This window comes from Neoarius graeffei, chromosome 23, assembly GCF_027579695.1.
Source record: "Neoarius graeffei isolate fNeoGra1 chromosome 23, fNeoGra1.pri, whole genome shotgun sequence".
NCBI classification, from domain to species: domain Eukaryota; kingdom Metazoa; phylum Chordata; class Actinopteri; order Siluriformes; family Ariidae; genus Neoarius; species Neoarius graeffei.
In genome coordinates, this window is record NC_083591.1 from 28,737,989 (window position 1) to 28,762,364 (window position 24,376).

The 24,376-nt window shown below is 42.1% G+C and overlaps 2 protein-coding genes across 8 annotated transcripts in view; both read right to left on the reverse strand.

Moving 5' to 3' along the window:
* Positions 1–17,242, reverse strand: part of wdr47a (WD repeat domain 47a) — a 143,918-nt gene extending 126,676 nt beyond the window's left edge. For all 3 annotated transcript variants that reach the window (XR_009651321.1, XM_060906024.1, XM_060906023.1), the window contains exons 1-4: positions 17,083–17,242; positions 11,555–11,724; positions 3,037–3,120; positions 35–119 (exon numbers count right to left, since the gene is read on the reverse strand). Coding sequence is in view for 2 of the 3 variants with exons in the window: in XM_060906024.1 (XP_060762007.1) it covers positions 35–119; positions 3,037–3,120; positions 11,555–11,712 (327 nt within the window). In the remaining variant the exon portion in view is untranslated. The remainder of the gene's footprint in view (positions 1–34; positions 120–3,036; positions 3,121–11,554; positions 11,725–17,082) is intronic.
* Positions 17,243–21,748: 4,506 nt separating this feature from the next.
* The window catches only part of camsap2b (calmodulin regulated spectrin-associated protein family, member 2b), a 138,802-nt gene continuing 136,174 nt past the window's right edge, over positions 21,749–24,376 (reverse strand). For all 5 annotated transcript variants that reach the window (XM_060906029.1, XM_060906026.1, XM_060906027.1 and 2 more), the window contains one exon: positions 21,749–23,862. In XM_060906029.1, the coding sequence (XP_060762012.1) occupies positions 23,566–23,862 (297 nt within the window). In that variant the 3' untranslated portion in view covers positions 21,749–23,565. The remainder of the gene's footprint in view (positions 23,863–24,376) is intronic.

Sequence of the window (24,376 nt, forward strand, 5' to 3'; positions counted from 1 at the left end):
GGGGCACATGTCACAATGAATCAGTGGTACTCACATGCTGTGGCTCATCCTCAGCTGACATGGCATTATTTACACAGAGAGCTTCCAGAAACTTCTGCTTAAGTACAATGTAGCGGAATCTGCCAGCAAAACGTAAATCAAGAAATACATATCAAAAGGACCTATTATTCATGATTATAATACAATCGCAAGACATAAGATGGCAAGTATGGCTGTGGCAGATATACGTTTGGTATTTTCATAACCACCGGCTGGCAGAAAGAGCACTGCAACTGTAAAAAGGAATTTGGCCAGAATTAATAAATTAATTGTGCTGAAGAAATGTCAAATCAGCTCTTCTTATTCACTTAATGAGCACAATATGTAGTAATCCTAAGTGCATGATTAGATTTCACATGATTAGAGTTCATATTACTATTTTAGCGGAAGAAATGAACTTGCTAGCTGACAAAACTTTCAACAAATGTGTTTCCTCTCTTCTTGTGTGCTTTTGTGAGTGTTCACTCCCATGTCGGAGTTTCCAGGAAGTAGCATTTATTGCAATAATAAATTTGATGAGTGTGGTATTTAAATTTAGTTTTATAATTTATTTTCATATGACAATGTGGGGCGGCACGGTGGTGTAGTGGTTAGCGCTGTCGCCTCACAGCAAGAAGGTCCTGGGTTCGAGCCCCGTGGCCGGCGAGGGCCTTTCTGTGTGGAGTTTGCATGTTCTCCCCGTGTCCGCGTGGGTTTCCTCCGGGTGCTCCGGTTTCCCCCACAGTCCAAAGACATGCAGGTTAGGTTAACTGGTGACTCTAAATTGACCGTAGGTGTGAATGTGGGTGTGAATGGTTGTCTGTGTCTATGTGTCAGCCCTGTGATGACCTGGCGACTTGTCCAGGGTGTACCCCGCCTTTCGCCCGTAGTCAGCTGGGATAGGCTCCAGCTTGCCTGCGACCCTGTAGAAGGATAAAGCGGCTAGAGATAATGAGATGAGATGAGATGACAATGTGGTTGAATTCTCAAAACTGATTGGCCAGAAGGCATGTGTTGTTTTCTACAACAGCAAGGGTCAGACAAAAGTTCTGGCTTTAACATGAACAATAGGTTAATAATATACACTGAACAGCCATAACATTAAAACCGCTGACAGGTGAAATGAATAACACTGTTTATCTCTATCATGGAATCAGTCAAGAGGTAGCATATATAAGGCAGCAAGTGAACAGTCAGTTCTCAAAGTTAATGTGTTGGAAGCTGGAAAAATGGGCAAGAGTAACGATCCAAGTAGTACCTTTGACAAGGGCCAAATTGTGATGGCTAGACAACTGGATCAGAGCATCTCCAAAATGGCACATCTTGTGGGGTGTTCCTAGTATGCAGTAGTTAGTACCACCTAAAATTAGTCCAAGGAAGGACAACCGGTGAACCAATGACAGGGTCATGGGTGCCCAAGGCTCATTAATGTGTGTGAGGAGCAAAGGCTAGCTGGCAGTCTGGTCTGATCCCACAGAAGAGCTACTGTAGCACAAAAACCGGTCCGAGTGCCCATGCTGACCCCTGTCCACTGCCGAAAGTGCCTACAATGGGAATGTGAGAATCAGAATTGGACCATGATGCAATGAAAGAAGGTGGCCTAGTCTGATGAATCACATTTTCTTTGACACCATGTGGACGGCTGGGTGTGCGCGCATCATTTACCTGGGGAAGAGATGGCACCAGGATACACTATAATCAGAAGGCAAGCCAACAGAGGCAGTGTGATGCTCTGAAATATTTTGCTGGGAAACCTTGGGTACTGGCATGCACGTGGACGTTACTTTGACATGTACCACCTACCTAAACATTGTTGCAGACCAAGTACACCCCTTCATGACAACGGTATTCCCCAATGGCAGTGGCCTCTTTCAGCAGGATAATACACCCTGCCACACTGCAAGAATTGTTCAGGAATGGTTTGAGGAATTTGACAAATGTTCAAGGTGTTAACATGGTCTCCAAATTCCCCAGCTCTCAAGCTGATCGAGCATCTATGGGATGTGCTGGACAAACAAGTCTGGTTCATGGAGGCCCCACCTAGCAACTTACAGGACTTAAAGGATCTTCTGCTCACATCTTGGTGCAATATACCACAGCACACCTTCAGATATATTGGGGAGTCTATGACTCGACAGGTCAGAGCTGCTTTGGTGACACAAAGTGGACCCACCCAATATTAGGCAGGTGGTTTTAATGTTGTGGCTGATCGGTGTAATAATACATTATTGATTCTATAGTGACAGCTCATACACAGGGACTTGAACACCAGATTCTCTGCATTGTCTAAGACCAATTATAAATGGATTGAAAAAAAAAAATCAGGTTTAACAAAGTAAAAGGTACATCTTTTTATCACAACTATGACGTTAGTGACAACAGGAACTAACTTGTCTCTCTGATGCTTCACGTCATTAAATCTCACTAAAACCTGTTAAAATGTGAGTTACTTATTAGCAAATTAAAAATTGCAATCATTGACAAATCACTGTGGTATAAGTGGAATAACACACAATAGACCATGCAGTATTATGAAAATATTGAGGGTCACTCCCTCCTGGTGTGCATTATTTTCATATAACCACATGGTCTGTGTTATTTCTTACATTTTAAACACCACATTGATGTAATTATACTTTTTTTCTATAATAATGCATCAATGTCTGATACACATTTGATAGCCAGAGTTGATTTTTTTTCTTTTATTTATGTATAAAATAATTCAGTTGCACTTAATTCAGCAATTAAGTAAAGTAGCCTATTCAGATTGAACTGGGGGGGTGGGGGGTGGGGAGAGAGATTGTCAATTCTGGACATTTGACCATGAACATAGCAACTGGACAAAAACAGCAGCACAAAATTAGAGCCTTCTATCATTTAAAAACACAGTAAAGGTCACATCACAGTCACCAAACAACAGAACAGAACTGGATTTGAGGTACACGTACTGCGTGTCAGGAAACATTACTCACAGGATAACATTTGCAGATCCATGAGGAGACAGAGACAATGCCTTACCTTTTCCTGTCAAACTTCTCCATACACTCCAGAGGCTGAATAAACTGCAGCACCTCATCCCACTGTCCATCTAAAATAAGCTGCCTGAGAGAGGGACAGAGAGTGAGAAGGATGCATGTCCAAGACAAAAATCCAAAAAAAAAATTTTCTGCATATGCTGAATCCTGATACATAGACATTTAAAATAATAGTACAGTTGTGTGTAAATGTTTGCATGAGCCAAACTAACATTTTCTGCAGGATTTACAAAAATTTCAGATAGGGTGATATTCTTTGTATTTGCACATTGTTGATCGCCCATAAAGTGCAAAGCAGATTCCCAACACAGCTCATTTGCCCAAAACTCCATAAAAGTTCAAGTACAAAAAGGGATGTAAATGAAACATAGATGATAAAAAAAAAATCCTAGATTCTTACTTAATACTGTCACAAAATTAATTTGGAAAAATGACCACCATAGAATCATGCACACCTGCAATATGTAGTAATAATGACTTTATGAATTGCTTCAATGGCAAAATTGAAAATATCAGACAAAAATTCAAACTGGCTTTAAATTAATAGACAATTTAAGTAGCTCTATAGATAACCATATCAGATCAGTATTTAGAAGGTTTCTCATGTTAGAGATATTGAACTAACTAATTTTCTCATCAAAATCTTCAACTTGTGTACTAGATCCCTTACGCACACGACTCTTCAAACATATAATACCAAAAGCAATCAAATCTCTTCGAAAAAGAAATAAATTCTTCCCTTAGCACTGGCTATGTACCCAAATCTTTTAAACTAGCAGTTTTCAAAAACCTGACCTCGATCCCTGTCAGTTGTCCAACTATGGCCCAATATCAAACCTCCCCCTTTATCTGCAAGATCCTAGAAAAAGCTGTGGCACAGCAGTTATGCTCATATCTACACAGGAATGACATCCATGAAAAGCATCAATCAGGATTTAGACCTCATCATAGCACAGAGACTGCACTAGTTAAAGTAGTAAATGACCTACTGTACAGCTAGCCTCTGATCAGGGCTGTGTCTCCTTGTACTGTTTGACCTTAATGCAGCCTTTGACACCATTGATCATACCATTCCCCTTGATAGATTAGAGAATGTTGTGGGAGTTAAGGGAACGGCCCTCTCCTGGCTCAGGTCACTGATCGTTATCAGTTTGTTGATGTAAATGGTGACTTTTCTATGCATACTAAGGTAAAGTTTGGTCCTCAACAAGGTTCTGGCATGGTATTAGCTGCCACTGTTATGCTGATGACACACAGTTGTATGTTTCAGCAAAGCCAGATGAGAGACACCAACTTAATAAAACTAAGAAATGTGTAAAGGACATTAGATACTGGATGCTTATTAACTTCCTTCTATTTAATTCTGACAAGACAGAAGTACTTATAGAAGGACCACTTGCAGCTAGAAGTAAATTTTCTGCTTACATAGTAACTCTGGATGGCCTTTCTGTTTCTTCAAATGCAGCAGTAAAAGACCTGGGGCTGATCACTGATTCCAGTCTTTCATTTGAAACTCATGTCAATAATATTATAAGGACAGTCTTCTGTCGTCTCAAAAATATTGCTAAGATAAGAAATATGTCACTACACAATACAGAAAAACTAGTTCATGCCTTTATTACCTCTAAGTTGGATTATTGTCATGCTTTACTGTCTGGATGTTTCAATAAGTGCATAAACAAACTCCAGTTCATCCAAAATGCAGCAGCAGCAAGAGTCCTTACTAGAACTACAAGATATGACCACATCACCCATATTTTTATCCACACTGCATTGGCTCCCAATCAAATTTCGCACTGGTTATAAAATACTACTAAGGACCTTTAAAGCACTAAATGCTCTCGTGCCATAGTACCTGAGCGAACTTCTGCTTTTTTTGTGACCTGCCACGCCTACTTAGATCAAAAGGTGCAAGCTATCTGTTCGTACCTCAAATAGTGAAAGCTACATCAGGAGGGAGAGCATTTTCTTACAAACCCAGCAGTTATGGAACAGCCTTCCAAGTAGTGTTCGGGACTTGGACACAGTCTCAGTGTTTAAGTCTAGGCTGAAAACACAGTTGTTTAGTCAAGCTTTTGGTTAATAGCTTTTTATTCGGTAAAGTAGTAGATCTGGAGGGTCTTCAAGCATAGTGTTTTGTTAAACTGGGATGTATGGATGCTGTCGCCCTTAACTCTCACATGTTCACTCAAGACTGTTGATGGTGGAATGGCTGTCTGCTTTATATCCCCAGGCTCCCTCATGTCTGTGTTACCTTCTGGGGCTCCCTTTTAGTTATGCTGTCATAGTTAATCTTGCTGGAGTCCCTACTTGCACTCAGCACACAATGTACACTGTTCTTAACCATTAGATAACAACAAACATACCCAACAACCTGTATTTTCTCTGTGTGTGCATGTCTGTCAAGTTACATGTCAATCCTGAGAGACCAATGATGCTGACTTCTCCTGTTCTTCAGACCTGCCTGATCCATCTTGATGCCCTACTTTTGGCTGGAGTTCTCATCACATCACTCCTGTGGAGGATGGCCCCATATGGACAACCTAAAGATACACTCAGATGTCGTCTCTGGAGTCTTAGTTTTGCTATGATGGCTTAGGACTACAGTTGCCATGATAACTTTAGGACTGCGGTTGTCATGAACAGTTTTGCACTCAAGTCGCCATCAATGAACAGTTCATAACTTCAACAAAATAGACTTCATGTTAAAACTATTATGAATTTCCTGGTTAGACTGTTATACTTTGTAACTATATAGGACACAGTTATAGAATCAAGTTATTTATAAAATCACACTATCTGTTATCGCCCAGACAAGGATGGGGTTCCCTTTTGTGTCTAGTTGCACTCAAGGTTTCTTCCTCATGTCATCTGAGGGAGTTGTTCCTTGCCACCAGCGCCTCACACTTGCTCATTTGGGATAAATCAATTTATTAGGGATAAAATTAGTTCATATATTTCAAGTCTTTCATAGCTGCTAAAGAAGGCAATTGGACTTGCTTGAAATTCTTGAAGACGTTTCACCTCTTATCCGAAAGGCTTATTCAGTTCTGTCTGACTAGTGGGGAGTTCCAGATATTTATCCTCTAGTGGACCAAAAGCAACCCTAAGGAGAGTCGTTGAAGTCACATGTGTTATTGAGTTATCCTGTAGGTGTAGATCACTGGGGGCCGGGTGTGAACGGTGTTAGCAGCCTAGAGAGTCGTTAGGGTGATCTGTGGGTCATTGGCTCTCTCTGCCATCATGTGAGTCATTGAAGTCAGTGGAGTCTTGGTGTGGATGTGTATTCAATTTTCTGGGAAGTGTGCCAAGGACTGCATTGTAGGTGGCTAATAAGTGGTGTCTCAGGCCCTGTCCACACGGCAACGGATTCAGGTGACTCCGATACAATTGCTTATCGTTTAGGCCTGGCGTCCACACGGCGCCGGCGTTTTGGGTGCCCAAAACGCAATCTTTTTGAGAACGGGTTCCAGAGTGGAAAGATCTGGCAACGTTGCCGTTGTGAAGTCGTCTGGATGAGTAAAACGGATTTGTTTACGATGACGTCACAACCACATGACTGTGAATGCTTCACGCCGGGTAGAAGTGTAACGAATATCACCAGGAAAAAGCCTTACAGAGCACTAGTGAGAGTGAAACACGAGCTTGGATATTATTATTATTATTATTATTATGTTCAGTGTTAGTTCACAGTAGTAATGCAAGAAGCAGAATAGTGACAGTAATAGTGAAGCAAAAACATGCAATTGTACAAACACTGCAGCTCTACAGCAAAATATTCATTTATAAAATGGTCTGATTCTTAACACCAGTAGTGCCAATGATCTCATTGCGATGCGATGCGAGTTGTCAAGAAATCCTATAACTTGGTTCATGAAACGCGCTTACAAAATATTTTCACTGTGAATATTTATTGTGTAATGCCTGGTGCAAAGTGAGAGAGAGAGAATAGCCCTTAGGGCAGAGTCAATCCCGCCAGCAAAAATAAGGGGAAAAAAGGAGCGATCTCACCTCTTCAGATGATGGTTTAAGTCCTACAATACATTCCTCAAAAAAGGGCGTAGAAAAGCAAATTAATCCATCAACGTGTATCATTCAATTTATTCCGGACAATTAAAGACGCCGCCTTCCGCGTACGTCATCCTCGTCGCCATTTTGGAAAGGTCAAAGCGGAGAATAAAGATTAGCTGCGTTTAACTGTACCAACAGGTTTACCGTCCAAAGGAGATCACATGGGATTACCTTTCACAGGTGAGAAACAGCAAATTAATCCATCAACGTGTAGTATTCAATTTATTCCGGACCATTAAAGACGCCGCCTTCCGCGTACGTCATCCTCGCCGCCATATTGGAAAGGTCAAAGCGGAGAATAAAGATTAGCTGCGTTTAACTGTACCAACAGGTTTACCGTCCAAACGAGATCACATGGGATTACCTTTCACAGGTGAGACTGGAAAAATACTTTTCATTGTATTTGGTCATTATAATGTAATTTTACGAACAGATTTTCCTGACTTTGTGGCTAATATGAAGTCTCGCGCATAATAGTTTATGCGCATGCGTCCTTACTTCTATTCCCATACGAAAAAGAACAGTAAAGAACTTATAAGAGTTTACCACTGTCTTAGTAGTAAATCCTTATAAATATAAGGATAAATCCTTATAAGGATTTATAAATAAATATATATGCCATGTATGATTTACTCCTGAAAGTGGCCCATTTTGCATTTTCCTCATACAAATTTTTTATGAAAATCTAGTATGTATGAAGTGAACATTGTGCATGTTTTTTACAGATAATGTGTATGATGAATTACACCGTCTTTGTATGCTTCATGTAATGTTTGTAGTTTTAAATTATATTTTACAGTTTAAAATGTATATGCCTTTTATATGTAAATCCACATATGTTTGTGTTGGATTTACATATAAAAGGCATGTACATTTTAAACTGTAAAATATAATTTAAAACTACAAACATTACATGAAGCATACAAAGACAGTGTAATTCATCATACACATTATCTGTAAAAACCATGCACAATGTTCACTTCATACATACTAGATTTTCATAAATTTGTATGAGGAAAATGCAAAATGGGCCACTTTCAGGAGTAAATCATACATGGCATATATATTTATTTATATTTATAAGGATTTACTACTAAGACAGTGGTAAACTCTTATAAGTTCTTTACTGTTCTTTTTCGTATGGGTTGTTCTGGTGTGTCCGAAGGGACCGTCTTACAGCGCCCCTAGAGGTGTGGCATGTGTATTGCATCGTTTTCAGCAAGCGTTGCGTTGCCATATGGACCTGATTTCTACTGATCGTTGCCCATTTGGAGGCGATATTTTTTTTAAATAACATCACGTTGCCGTTGTCGTGTGGATGTGGCCTCAGACTACCTCCTCTGTTCAGTGATGGTGATTTTAGCCAGAGAAGACCAGTGGAACAGAGAAGGTGATCTGAGGCTACGTTTACATTAGACCGTATCTGTCTCGTTTTCTTCGCGGATGCACTGTCCGTTTACATTAAACCGCCTGGAAACGCCGGGAAACGGGAATCCGCCAGCGTCCACGTATTCAATCCAGATCGTGTCAGCTCCGGTGCTGTGTAAACATTCAGAATACGCGGATACACTGTGCTGAGCTCTAGCTGGCGTCTCATTGGACAACATCACTGTGACATCCACCTTCCTGATTCGCTGGCGTTGGTCATGTGACGCGACTGCTGAAAAACGGCGCGGACTTCCGCCTTGTATCACCTTTCATTAAAGAGTATAAAAGTATGAAAATACTGCAAATACTGATGCAAATACTGCCTATTGTGTAGTTATGATTGTCTTTAGGCTTGCCATCCTTCCACTTGCAAGTAGTACGTGATATGCGCTGGGATCACACACAGCGGCTCAGTCCCGAATCGTGGCTTGTGCACTTCACTCGCGCGCTGTGTGAGCTGCGCAGGGCCGGAGTGCGCACCCTCCAGAGGGCACTCGCTGTTCAGGGCGGAGTGATTTGGAGCGCAGGATGCCTGCAGAGCCGAGCATATCTGTGTATTGGCGTTGCTATGTGCATGCAAATCGTGTATTGGTGTTGCTGTGTGCACACTAATCGTTTTAAAAACGTTAATCTGATGATCCGCTGATACGGTCTAATGTAAACATGGGCTGAGACACCACTTATCAACCACCTACAATGCAGTCCTTGGCACACTTCCCAGAAAACTGAATACACATCCACACCAAGACTCAGCTGACTTCAATGACTCACATGATGGCTGAGAGCGCCAACGAACCACAGATCACCCTAATGACTCTCTAGATGACTTGGATGACTGAGAACCTTCACAGACACACTTTCAAGTCTTTATTTTTCTGTAAAACTGCTTTGTAACAATGCTGTACAAATAAATTGATATGACTTGATATTTTATCTTTCCAGTTTAGTAATACCTTTTGCCTATTATTATTGATACTAGCAGGTTACCCGGCGTTGCCCGGGTTTTGCAAAATTCTGGGTTGCCCCCAGACTTCCATGTCAAATCAAGACAAACAAAAATCCAAACATCCACCACCCGGGCACCACTGGGGACCCCCTGGGGCCCAAATATGGAATTTCTGAGTTCTTTTTTTTTTTTAAAGATATTTTTTGGGGCTTTTTTCACCTTTATTGGATAGGACAGTGTAGAGACAGGAAATGAGCGAGAGAGAGAGACGGGGAGGGGTCGGAATCGAACCCGGGTCCCCGGACTTATGGTATGGCACCTTATCCACCTGAGCCAAGATGCCCCCGGAATTTCTGAGTTCTGCCAAATTGTGGCCATCTCCTGTACCTACATGCCAAGTTTAGTGAAGATCTGTCAAGAGTTTGTGTTGATAAATGTAACGTGAAAGGCATTGAGGGAAGGGATGGGTGAATGTTGTGCCCCTCAGGGACCTCCCTGGGTCCCGTACATTAATTTTGTTTATATCTACAAAATTCCAGGTCATCCCTGGACCTACTTGCCAAATTTGGTGAAAATCCGTCGAGAAATTGCGACATTAGCTCAAGACAAACAAACAAACTTTGCCGCTTATTATATAGATTACAAACAGTTGGAGCTGTCGGGTGTTGACAAGTGATGGCAGGTATGAGAATATTGTGATGGAGGGGCAGTGCAGGATATTGATGCTGAGGACCTCAGACAGCCTGCTCAAGTCCTCCTCCAACTAGAAGAACTGGACATATGGACCACAAAGCATGACCGTAATCATCTATGGAAGCTGGCATTTATATTCGTAACTGTTGCAATAAATAAATAAATATTTTTTTTTTAAAAACACAACATTTTTGTGTGGTGTAATGTGTAATGCAATGAGCCTTAGTGTTGCCTTCAAGTCATCCTCAAAAGTTCAGAGGTGGCGATTAGGATGTGGGGTATATAAAAGTGATTTTGGTTGGTAAAAATGAACAGCATGTGAAAACTTCTGTAATTTTTCGTATCATCAATGACTAAAGTTTATTTAGCCATACTGAAAGGCAATGAACCACAGAACAGTCACCAAGCAAAATTACTAACTTAAATATTCCCATCTGCTATAAGTGTCACATTAGTAGATACCATTAATTTTTGTTACTGGCATACCCTCAACTGTAAAAGTCAAGGCTCATACAAAAATACAAATTCCCAAGTGACACTAGTGGTGTTCACCTCATAATTATGATAATTCTGATAAGACCTAAAGGGTTGAGACTAATTTTTACTGAGGACTAGTTTAGAATAAGCTGCACTACACAGAGGAGCACACTGGACACAGGATTATAGCTAGAGGGAAGATAGAGATAGTATATAAAAAAAAGTGACAGTATAATAAGTGTGCACAGAAACATCTCATTATCTCTAGCCGCTTTATCCTGTTCTACAGGGTCGCAGGCAAGCTGGAGCCTATCCCAGCTGACTACGGGCGAAAGGCGGGGTACACCCTGGACAAGTCGCCAGGTCATCACAGGGCTGACACATAGACACAGACAACCATTCACACTCACATTCACACCTATGGTCAATTTAGAGTCACCAGTTAACCTGACCTGCATGTCTTTGGACTGTGGGGGAAACCGGAGCACCCGGAGGAAACCCACACGGACACGGGGAGAACATGCAAACTCCACACAGAAAGGCCCTCGCCGGCCCCGGGGCTCAAACCCAGGACCTTCTTGCTGTGAGGCGACAGCGCTAACCACTACACCACCATGCCGCCCTGCACAGAAACAATACCTACAAATCATGTAGTAACTTTCCCACCAACTATTCAGAGCTCCAGAACCAGCACTGAAAATCACCACTCTACATACAACAATTTATTTACTTAGAGGTGTTTTTATTTATATATATATATATATATATATATATATATATATATATATATATATATATATATATAATATATATATATATATATATATATATATATATATATATATATATATATATAAATAATGTATGTGTGTGTGTGAGGCTCGACCTGAGGAATAGCATATCATCTGAGTAGAGACCATTGATTACTCCACTCTCCTTCTCCAGGGCCAGCATGCTGATGTGCAGCTTCCGTGAGTTCAGGAAGTCCAGAATCACCTTAATGATCTCCACCTCCTTTATGTTGATGGTCTCCTCAGCTGTCATGGTGGCAGACTTCTATGTAGATAGAGAGAGCAAGACAGCCAGAAAGAGAGATACATATCATCCTCACATCAGGATGACTATCACAAAGTAACCAGTACCAGGTGAAAGAACAACCTCTTGACTTTAAAGTGCCTATGACAACAAAACTGTTGTTTCAGGGTCTCATAGCCTCTTGTGGACACAAATATCTTGTAGATATTCTTATTTTTGACAGGTTGTAAAGTTATGGGAAATGGTGAAAAATATTAATGACTCAAACTGCATGCAAGGCACCTTTAAAACAAACAACTGCTGCTTTACAGCAACAGCTAGTTTGCATGTAGTTTCTGCAGCCTTTTATAGATGGTTGGAGTTTATGTACCGTGAATATCAACCCTGTTAAAATTACAGGTTTTTGTGACGGAAAAAAATAAGAAAACAAATCATATCTGATCTTTTTCCAATTTGGCATATCTGCAGGAATATCTGGCAAGTATGGGTCACTCCCTGCATGGGACAACAACCTCTTGTATTCTTCACATGTCTGGACTATAGAGTAGGGTGGCTAGATCAAAGCTCTTTCTCATAGAGAGGAAAAAAACAAACAAACATGCAAGCCCACCTAAATCACTCCAAACCATGTGGCAAAATAAGACCAGGGTAGAAGGTAGAATTGGTCTGAGTCTGATGAGACCAGGGTAGATGTCTCATCTCATCTCATTATCTCTAGCCGCTTTATCCTGTTCTACAGGGTCGCAGGCAAGCTGGAGCCTATCCCAGCTGACTACGGGCGAAAGGCGGGGTACACCCTGGACAAGTCGCCAGGTCATCACAGGGCTGACACATAGACACAGACAACCATTCACACTCACATTCACACCTACGGTCAATTTAGAGTCACCAGTTAACCTAACCTGCATGTCTTTGGACTGTGGGGGAAACCGGAGCACCCGGAGGAAACCCACGCGGACACGGGGAGAACATGCAAACTCCACACAGAAAGGCCCTCGCCGGCCACGGGGCTCGAACCCGGACCTTCTTGCTGTGAGGCGACAGCGCTAACCACTACACCACCATGCCGCCCAGGGTAGATGTTTTGAGCATAATTCTAATATATATATTTGACACAAAAACAAGACAGCTTATTGCCCAAACAACACCATACTCATGGTGAAGCATGGTGGTGGCAGCATCATGCAAAGGGGCTCTAGTCAATGTCAAGTGAATCATGGATAGCTCCAAATACCAATCTATTTTGGCACAAAACCAGCAGGCCTCTGTTAGATAGCTGAAAATGAAGAAATATGTCCCCTTCCAGCACAATAATGAACCAAAGCACCCAAAGTCATCAAAAGAATAGCTTCAGAAGAACATTATTTTGGAATGGCCCAGTGATAGTCTAGATTTAATCCTATCATAAAAACTTGTGGAATGACTTGAAGAGGGCTGTGCATAGGAGTGCCCCTTACAATTCTACAGATCTGGAGCATTTTTTGCAAGGAAGAGTAGAATAAAACTGTCACATCAAAATATGCCAAGTTAGCAGACTCTTACCCCCCCCCCCCCCAAAAAAAAGACAAAGTATTATTGAAGGGGAATGCACATTTATGCAACCAGGACACTAAGTTTTTTATCTCCCCCCCCAAAAAAAAAAAAAAAATCCTATTTGTTTTTCACTTGAATTAGATTGGTTGTTATATCACATTAAAGATGGAAAAAGATCACAGAGCTCAAACATATACAATCTCACTCCAAAACATTGTGAGAAGAAGCAGCCTTTGTCACACACTCAAGCACAGTGAAATTCATCATTTGCATTTAACCCATCTGAAGCAGTGAACACAGGCATGCATGCGCGCGCACACGCACACATCCAGAACAGTGGGGAGCCATTCTATAGCACCCGGGGAGCAGTTGGGGGTTAGGTGCCTTGCTCAAGGGCACTTCAGCCCAAGGCCATCCCATGTTAACCTAACCGCATGTCTTTGAACTGTGGGGGAAACCGGAGCACCCAGAGGAAACCCATGCAGACACGGGGAGAAGATGCAAACTCAACACAGAAAGGCCCTCCCGTCGGCCGCTGGGCTCAAACCCAGAACCTTCTTGCTGTGAGGCGACAGTGCTAACCACTACGCCACCCACATGGACTACAAAGCATGGATTATATATACAGATAATGTGTGTTTGTGTGATCCACTGGAGATGGAGATATCAACGTATGTGTCTGTGTGCGCGCGCACACAAGTTGTCCAAAAAGCTGTTTCTCTATACTTTTGTTTCATTCATGTTAAGCACCAGTCTTGTGCCTCTCCTCTGCAGGGAGCCTAGTTTACTTACTGCTGTATTACGATGGGGTAGAGGGAAAAGACTATTGCTGGCTGTTAATAAATATCCCATGGCTCAGTCCCAGTCTGGTTGGAAACCACTGCTCAATGAAACCAGACCAAATCTAACAAAGTTCCAATGGGTAAGTGAGAAACCCTACACAGTTGAAAACAAGCTCCTTTTAAAGCAGGGCTCTTCAGTCTTACCAACAGAGGACCAGGGTGCCTGCAGAATTTAATTCCACCATTTTAATCAGTTCATCTTGACCCTCAACCAGGCATTAATTGGTTGGAATAAAAGTTCGCAGCCACAATGGCCCTTTGCGGATAAGAAGCAGCTTAATCTCAATTTCATTTAGGATATCTCATCTCATCTCATTATCTCTAGCCGCTTTATCATGTTCTACAGGGTCGCAGGCAAGCTGGAGCCTATCCCAGCTGACTACGGGTGAAAGGCGGGGTACACCTTGGACAAGTCGCCAGGTCATCACAGGGCTGACACAGACAACCATTCACACTCACATTCACACCTACGGTCAATTTAGAGTCACCAGTTAACCTAACCTGCATGTCTTTGGACTGTGGGGGAAACCGGAGCACCCGGAGGAAACCCACGCGGACACGGGGAGAACATGCAAACTCCGCACAGAAAGGCCCTCGCCGGCCACGGGGCTCAAACCCGGACCTTCTTGCTGTGAGGCGACAGCGCTAACCACTACACCACCGTGCTGCATTTAGGATGTATATATTAGAATACATTCAACATGATTTCCAATATCCATATTTAATTGTAATTCTGTTTCAGGATCACAGTCGAAAGGGTAAAAACACTGATGGAACACCATCTTTATACTGGTTGCTCATGCATTTGTGCAGGATATAAAAGTCATGGAGGCGGCATGGTGGTTAGCACTGTCGCCTCACAGCAAGAAGGTCCCGGGTTCGAGCCCAGTGGCTGATGAGGGCCTTTCTGTGTGGAGTCTGCGTGGGTTTCCCCAACAGTCCAAAAGCATACAGGTTAGGCTAATTGGTGGCTCTAAATTGACTGTAGGTGTGAACGGTTCTCTGTGTTAGCCCTGCGATGGTTAGTCAGCTGGGATAGGCTCCACAGCTTGCCTGCGACCCTGCAGAACAGGATAAGCGGCTACAGATAACGGATGGATAAGTACTAGAGATGGTACCAACCCAACAACCGTTATTGCTATCAGATCAATACCGGTATCATATCAGAAAAGAAAAAAGTAGCATGATACCAAGTCTAATCAGTACTACTGGTACTAATTGATGCTGTATGTGTAACATCAAAACAAAGGATCATTGGGGGGGGAGAACAAGTATAACAGAAACTAAAATATCACTTTAAATAATTTACGTAGGGCGGCACGGTGGTGTAGTGGTTAGCACTGTCGCATCACAGCAAGAAGGTCCTGGGTTCGAGCCCCGTGGCCGGCGAGGGCCTTTCTGTGTGGAGTTTGCATGTTCTCCCCGTGTCCGCGTGGGTTTCCTCCGGGTGCTCCGGTTTCCCCCACAGTCCAAAGACATGCAGGTTAGGTTAACTGGTGACTCTAAATTGACCGTAGGTGTGAATGTGAGTGTGAATGGTTGTCTGTGTCTACGTGTCAGCCCTGTGATGACCTGGCGACTTGTCCAAGGTGTACCCCGCCTTTCACCCGTAGTCAGCTGGGATAGGCTCCAGCTTGCCTGTGACCCTGTAGAAGGATAAAGCGGCTAGAGATAATGAGATGAGATAATTTACATAGATGTTGGATTTGGGCAATTCCATGTAAATGTCAACCTCACCATGCAAAAATAAAGCAGCATGTAATACATCAAAACCACTCCCAGAGATATCACCTAGGCCTGTATTTTACAGATGTGAATAAGTTGAACCAATTTGTAACCAACCTAATATGTCACTGTCAGTCTTTCTTTCTTATAATGTAAAACCCAAGCTAAAATCAACTATGATCATGTACAATTCTATATTATTGCCACAAGCCACAGAAATGTATGCTAAAATCCACAAAACAGCAAAACAATAGCCATCCTAAATATTAAGAACTTTGATAGTTTTAGCTGATATTTAGAGAGTTTTTCAAAGGGTTATGGTGGTTAAATTGCTGATTTTCTAAACATATGCCATGTCTATTTCAGACGCGTCACATCCATAACGCTGACTTTTCCTTCTGAAACTCTGCATGAAATACAAAATATTTTAAACAAAGATTTTTTAATATTCACCTTGGACCCCTCTATCAAATGGATATCTCCATTTCGACATTAGGTTTACAATTTCACAGAGTTTGATAAAAATGTACAGTCACCCAAGAAAAGTAATACTTTTTCTGTCACATCCATAACGCATCTTTTATTGGCGTTTTCTGGCATGCCCTAGATGTACTATGGGAATTGTTCTTGTTCTATCACTTCTCCAGTATGGTACAGCCTTAAAATATGCAACACCTGTTTAAATACTGGGAGACAATAAAACATGCACTGGGTCATTTGTTGCCATTTTGAGTTCAAGTGTCACGTCCATAACGCTGGAATTGCTCAACCATCCCAGTACCACCTCTGGCTCTCATCAACATCTGGCCGTGGACAATAAACGTCATCACAACACGATTTCATCACTAGAAAAGCATTGTGGGAGGAAATGCCATACTGAATTGGTCCATAACACAAAACCAGCAACCAGTTTATGCGTCGTTGCTCATTCGCAGGTGGGCTGCTGTCCCACCCAGCTCTGTTTACTTGTGTTTACCCAAACTACATTTCATCACTGAGGCAAGAATAACCGCTATGACATCAATCCGAATTAATTATAGCAGATTTAGAGCAGTGAGTCAAAAGCGGCTAACAGGCTAAACCCAGCGGCATCAAAGCACTGCAAGAAAGCCTCGCCTCGTCTATCTGAATCTGCATACTACCGCACTAACTAATATAACAAATCAGTACGCCACCTGCTGTAGTATTATGAAGGACCTGCGGTATTTTGCCAGACTATTTAGTGCGGCTTTGGATGTAGCTAAGGAGTAACGGTACTCAACAGATATTTAAAGCTTACCTGACAAAGTCTACATATACGCAAGCTGCAGACGGTCTCTTCTGGTTCTTAGAAGCTGGGCGATCGCACAACAATCCTCCTGGATATCTAATTTAATTAATTTATAAGGGCAATGGCTTTATCTATCTTGTTTTGCCTCTCGCTGCCGTTACCTCCCTAGTGATGGTTGTCAGGCGAACGCTTCCTATACGTCGTCAACCAATCAGATACGCGTATGCTGAGAACATCTTTTTCGGCGGTTCTGATTGGTCAGATCGCAGAACGCTTAGTAAATCTTGGAAATCCAATAATAACTACCGCCCAAAATTCTCACAGTAGGATTGTTGAAAGACGAACCTTTACGGATTAGGCGTCTGTAATAAAAACAAGCACATACCAAAAAAATAAAAATAAATCTGTACATGATACTAGCGCAGGACGTTGTAGTGTTATGTTGCACCGATGTGGTTTGCTTCGAGCCAAGGACAGGGGTGTGGCCTCATGGGTGGCATTAGGGGACAGACTCAACCCCTCAAGTAAGCCTTCAACCCATATGCTGACCCAAAATCACATCTCTGTTACTTCTGTGGAATTCATGCTCTTAATAAAATCATATTTAAATTATTAATTCATTCATTTTGGCACCAAGCTACAATTCTTACCCCATATTTGCCCTTCAACTATGATAAGAATTAAAATCAGCTGTAGATTGATTGAAACACACACCCATGATTATTGGCACTCCTCATCTCCTCTCATATCATCTCTAGCCGCTTTATCCTGTTCTACAGGGTCGCAGGCGAGCTGGAGCCTATCCCAGCTGACTACGGGCGAAAGGCGGGGTACACCCTGGACAAGTCGCCAGGTCATCACAGGGCTGACACATAGACACAGACAACCATTCACACTCACATTCACACCTACGCTCAATTTAGTGTCACCAGTTAACCTAACCTGCATGTCTTTGGACTGTGGGGGAAAACCGGAGCACCCGGAGGAAACCCACACAGACACGGGGAGAACATGCAAACTCCACACAGAAAGGCCCTCGCCGGCCACGGGGCTCGAACCCGGACCTTCTTGCTGTGAGGCGACAGCGCTAACCACTACACCACCGTGCCACCAAAAAAAAAATTAAAATCCAACCTTTAACTGAAAATTGCATTGAGAGGGAAAAAAAAAAAAATCCCTCAAGAATCTCTCCCCCACCCCCCAACAAAAATGTGTCACTATTAAGAAGAAACCTTTGTCACATGCATACTTCAAGCACAGTGAAATTCATCCTCTGCATTTAGCCCATCTGAAGCAGTGAACACACACACACTCAGAGCAGTGGGCAGCCACACCAGAGCGCCCGGGGAGCAGTCGGGGTCAGGTACCTTGCTCAAGGGCACCTCAGCCCAAGGCCACTCCACGTCAACCTAAATGCATGTCATTGGATTGTGGGGGAAACCAGAGCACCCGGAGGAAACCCACACAGACACGGGGAGAACATGCAAATTCCACACGGAAAAGCCCTCGCCAGCCGCTAGGTTTGAACCCGGAGCCTTCTTGCTGTGAGGCGATCATGCTAACCACTACACCACTGTGCCGCCCTGGACATTATGGTGAACACAATCTAACTGAAGCATGTTTCTCATTTAAATTGTACATTTCTGAGCTGACTGGAGTGTGTAGGAACTTTCAAACTGTAATCCATGACTTCCTGATTAACTGGGGTAGAAACATGAGGTGACAAAGAGGCCAAATTCCCTTAGTCTTCCATCAACATGGGAAAGATGAGAGAACACGCAAACCAAATGAGGGAGAAGTGTGTTGAGCTTCATAAGTCAGGGAGTGGTTATTTAAAAAAAAAAAGTTAAAAAAAAAAAAAACTCACCTGAAATTATCCATTTCTACTGTTAATAATAAAGTGGGCATCAACTGGAACTGTTACAAACTTGCCTGGAAGAGGACCCAAATTTATTTTGCCCCCACGTAAGGAGGATGGTAAGAGAGGCAAAAACATCCCCAAGGATTACTGTTGGCGAATTACAAGAAAGTAAAATCTTGGGGTTTCCAAGTCTCAAACAAACATGCAAGCCCACCTAAATCACTCCAAACCATGTGGCAAAATAAGACCAGGGTAGAAGGTAGAACTGGTCTGAGTCTGATGAGGCCAGGGTAGAAATTTTGAGCATAATTCTAACATACATCTTTGACACAAAAACAAGACAGCTTATTGTCCAAAGAACACCATACCCATGGTGAAGCATGGTGGTGGCAGCATCATGCTATGGGGCTGCTTCTCTTCCGCTGGGACTGGGGCTCTAGTCAATGTCAAGTGAATTATGGATAGCTCCAAATACCAATCTATTTTGGCACAAAACCAGCAGGCCTCTGTTAGACAGCTGAAAATGAAGAAATATGTCCCCTTCCAGCACAATAATGAACCAAAGCACCCAAAGTCATCAAAAGAATAGCTTCAGAAGAACATTATTTTGGAATGGCCCCAGAACAACATTATTTTGGAATGGCCTAGTCATAGTCTAGATTTAATCCTATCATAAAAAACTTGTGGAATGACTTAGAGGGCTGTGCATAGGAGCATCCCTTACAATTCTACAGATCTGGAGCATTTTTGCAAGGAAGAGAACAACAAAACAAACAAAAAAAAACCCTCACCTGAAATTATCAATTTCTACTGTTGTTAATAATAAAGTGGGCATCAACTGGAACTGTTACACACTTGCCTGGAAGAGGACCCAAGTTTATTTTGCCCCCACATAAGGAGGATGGTAAGAGAGGCAAAAAAAAAAAAATCCCCAAGGATCACTGTTGGCGAATTACAAGAAAGTAAAATCTTGGGGTTTCCAAGTCTCCAGAACTATCATCAGACTCCATCTCCATGCCAACAGATTATTTGGAAGGTTTGCTAGGGGAAAGAAAAAAGGAAAAAAAAGCCTTTTCTGTGGGTTAACCACAAATGTAAGCATCTGAAGTTTGTGAAATGCAACTAAAACTTTGAATGGAACAGTGTTTTACGGTCTGATGCAACAAGAATGGAGCTTTTTGGCAATAAACACTCAAGGTGGGTTTGGCATAAAAAGAAGGATGGCTATAATAAGAACGCTATCCCAACTGTAAAATATGGTGGACGATCTGTGACGTTTTGGGGCTGTTTTTCCTCCAAAGGCCCTGGAAACCTTATTAGGGTATATGGCATCATGGAACTACCATCTCATCATCTCTAGCCACTTTATCCTTCTACAGGGTCGCAGGCAAGCTGGAGCCTATCCCAGCTGACTACGGGTGAAAGGCGGGGTACACCCTGGACAAGTCGCCAGGTCATCACAGGGCTGACACATAGACACAGACAACCATTCACACTCACACCTACGGTCAATTTAGGGTCACCAGTTAACCTAACCTGCATGTCTTTGGACTGTGGGGGAAACCGGAGCACCCGGAGGAAACCCATGCGGACACGGGGAGAACATGCAAACTCCACACAGAAAGGCCCTCGCCGGCCACGGGGCTCGAACCCGGACCTTCTTGCTGTGAGGTGACAGCACTAACCACTACACCACCGTGCCGCCCATGGAAATACCAGAACATTTTAAATCAAAATCTAGCTGCCTTGGTCAGCAAACTAAAACTGGGTCGTCATTGGATCTTCCAGCAGGACAAGGATCTGAAGCATCTGTCCAAATCAACAAAAATGGTTAACGGACCACAGAATCAAGCTTCTGCCATGGCCATCTCAGTCCCCTGACCTGAACCCGATTGAGAACATGTAGGGTGAGCTGAAGAGGAGAGAGCACAAGAGAGGGCCTAGGCCCCTGGATGATTTGGAGTGATTTTGTAAAGAGGAATGGTCTCAGATGTCCTGTATCTCAAAACTTATAAAATGCTATAGAAGACCCAGTGCTGTTTTATTGGCAAAGGGTGGTGGTGCAAAGTATTAAATGCTGTGATGCCAATAATAGTGGCACATGGCGTTTTTGTTGAAAAAATATTTCTTGATGACAGACTTGGGGTTTTTTCCTGAATACATTTTTTAATCAAAGGTTAGATTTTTCTCTCTCCCCTCCCCAATGTGAGATGACGCTACTTCACTAAAAGATGGATTTTTCTTTTTACCCCTTTTTTTTAACAAAGGGTGCCAATAATTGTGGAGAGCACTGCGCATATTTTATATATATATATATATATATATATATATATAAACATTTTTAAGAAATAAAATAGCATTGCGGGTGGCACGGTGGTGTAGTGGTTAGCGCTGTCGCCTCCCAGCAAGAAGGTCCTGGGTTTGAGCCCCGTGGCTGGCGAGGGCCTTTCTGTGTGGAGTTTGCATGTTCTCCCCGTGTCCACATGGGTTTCCTCCGGGTGCTCCGGTTTCCCCCACAGTCCAAAGACATGCAGGTTAGGTTAACTGCTGACTCTAAATTGACCGTAGGTGTGAATGTGAGTGTGAATGGTTGTCTGTGTCTATGTGTCAGCCCTGTGATGACCTGGCGACTTGTCCAGGGTGTACCCCGCCTTTCGCCCGTAGTCAGCTGGGATAGGCTCCAGCTTGCCTGCAACCCTGTAGAACAGGATAAAGCGGCTAGAGATAATGAGATGAGATGAAAATAGCATTGCCTACTGCTACTATTGACAATAATGGCACCACGAAAATAATATTTGGATGAAAATTTGTATTTGTAAAGCCATACAATGTGACAGGTTTTCCAATAATGAACAGACATTCAACACAATGACAATAGGAACACAAGCAACAGCGAGAAATGATGGAGCAGGAAAACTGAACAAATCAGCTGTTACATAGGCTATGACTGAAACTACACTAAATTGTATATCAAAATAATACTCCACAATAGATATAGACCAGAGCTGACATTTTATTTAAAAATAATACTTAGAATGGTAAAATGCAGGGGGGTTTTATGCTGTTAAAGGGCCTCTCAATACATATCCTTTTGACTTCATCCACTGCGAAGGTCCAACTTAAATGCAAGTAAATTTTCCTGTAAGAATATGAGAATGGTAAAAATACTGAACAGCTAAAATACCAGATGATTCCCCTCAAATATTGAGGATGAAGATGCATTGGGTCTTGGTACTTAGGAACAGACTGAATAAAGAAAGAATTTAAATGCAACATAGTTATGATGTAACTTTGAACTTGGTAGGGAATTGGATACTCCAGTACTCAGTTAATCTAGCAATAACTCACCGGAAGCTGCTAACATTAAGTATCGAGCACCTCCCAATCATAGTTGAGTGGTTTTGTTCTCCGTCAGTGTGAGTTTGTTTGAGAAACGCCCGAAGATTCACTGCAGCTTTGCTCCTTGGCAACAATAACCCACAATACCTTCCAAAGTTACAGCACTTTCTAGTCAATATGAAAAATATCATTAATATCCAATGGCTTTAAAAAATAGGCTTAATATGAAAAACTATAATATGTACAGCTCTAATAAACTTGATGGATGATTTTTTTTTCTGCTAGAGAAAAATAAAAACATCTTTCAGTTCTTTTGAACCTGAAGATATTTAAGAAACAAAAAAAAAGCAAAGCTAGATACAAAGCTTGTAAAAAATGCAACAGCTCTTGGGAAAGCACTTAAGTATAAAGTTATTTAGACTGTGTTATTTAAATTTTTATCTATATTGGCAGCATCGGTATGGAAGCATGATCATACTAGACTCTGTAAATATTTTGCTTTTAATAGTAACTTGTTAATGCAAAGTACTTTAGCTGTCAGCTGTATCTCTAAAAGAAATGACACCAGTTTTCATGAACATATTACATGAACCAAGAATGTTGCACTTCAGAGAATGTTACAGTCAAGACAGTTTGTGTGAATGATATGGTTTAGCAGCTTAAATGGTAGATCTGTGCTGATTTCCTTAAAATCACAAAAGGCCTCACAATGATGTGTACAAGCCAAATAATATCTGCATTCAGATGAAAAAGGCCATTATATACAAACACACTACTCATACCTGGTAGAAGCCATTTTGCACCAACTTTAAATCAAAAATATAAATAAATTCAGACAGCGAATTCAGAGTCAGGTGCTTAGGTTCCAGTAAACAAAATGACACTTCATAAATATGTTACGATCATTCGATGTTAATTCTAATATCCCTCCATGTCTCTTTATGATCACACATCAATGCACACACTCAACCGAGGTTAGAGTTAGCAAAAGAAAATATTTTTAAAAAAAAAGTAGAAAGCAAGGCTGTGTGACCTGTGTCTTTGGCACCCACCCCTCACCGACAAGCTATATTGTGTTTGCTCTCAGCTCATCTTAAAGTGATGCTGGCTGTATGATGAACCAGTCCTGCACATCTTCAATATTTACATTCAAGCTGTGTGTAACGTTGAAGTGAAATTGTGTCATTCTTTTCACTCTCAGAAGAAAAAACTAAACAGTGAAAAAGTCTCCGAAATCCAGACCAGAACTTCAGTGAGGTGTGTAGTGCATGCTTCCTTGTGTTCCACCTGCTTTACTTAAGCAGCTTTTTGGGCGTGCTCTGCTTCTTGGTCTGCCAGAGGTGGCTATAGATGGTAATGGCGTCAATGCTGGCTGACATGGTCTTGGCTGGGATGCGGCAGAACTGCTTCTTGTCTGAGCTATACTTGTACAGGTTTTCTATCATCCTGGGCATGATGGTTTTGGGGCCAATGCCTGCCAGCTTGCTGATCTCCTCTGTTTCTGGGAAGTATGTGTAGATGGCACGGAACTGGCAACCCGAATCTCGAAACAGGATTAGGAAACTGTTAGACTCGGTCTTCTCCATTTCCTGTTAGATGAAGGAAAACAATTATAATACAGTTCTTCTAGTCATTATACAATCTAGTTATTACTGGTTATGACATCATGGGCATGATCCCTGACAGAGAAATAAGAACTAATAGACTTGTGGGGACACCATTTTAAACACAATAGTGTACACTGCACAGCATTATGACCTTAAAATGGAAAATATTGAAGAATGAACAAATGAAGCTAAATGTTGGGTGTATCAGCCATACATCCGCAAAACGTGCAATAATAAAGATATACACATTGCTTCCTTTGAGGTAAAATACTTTATGAGGTTTAATCGTACTTAAATATTCATTCATTCAAGTAACCAGTTTATCCTTGATCCAGGTTGTGTTGGATCCAGAAGCAATCCCGGCAACACTGGGTGCAAGGTGGGAGGATTCACTCTGGATGAGATTCCAGTCCATCACAGGGCACCATGCACACCCACACAGTCACATTGCTCATTCACACCAAACTGTCTACATGTATGTCTTTGGACAGTGGGA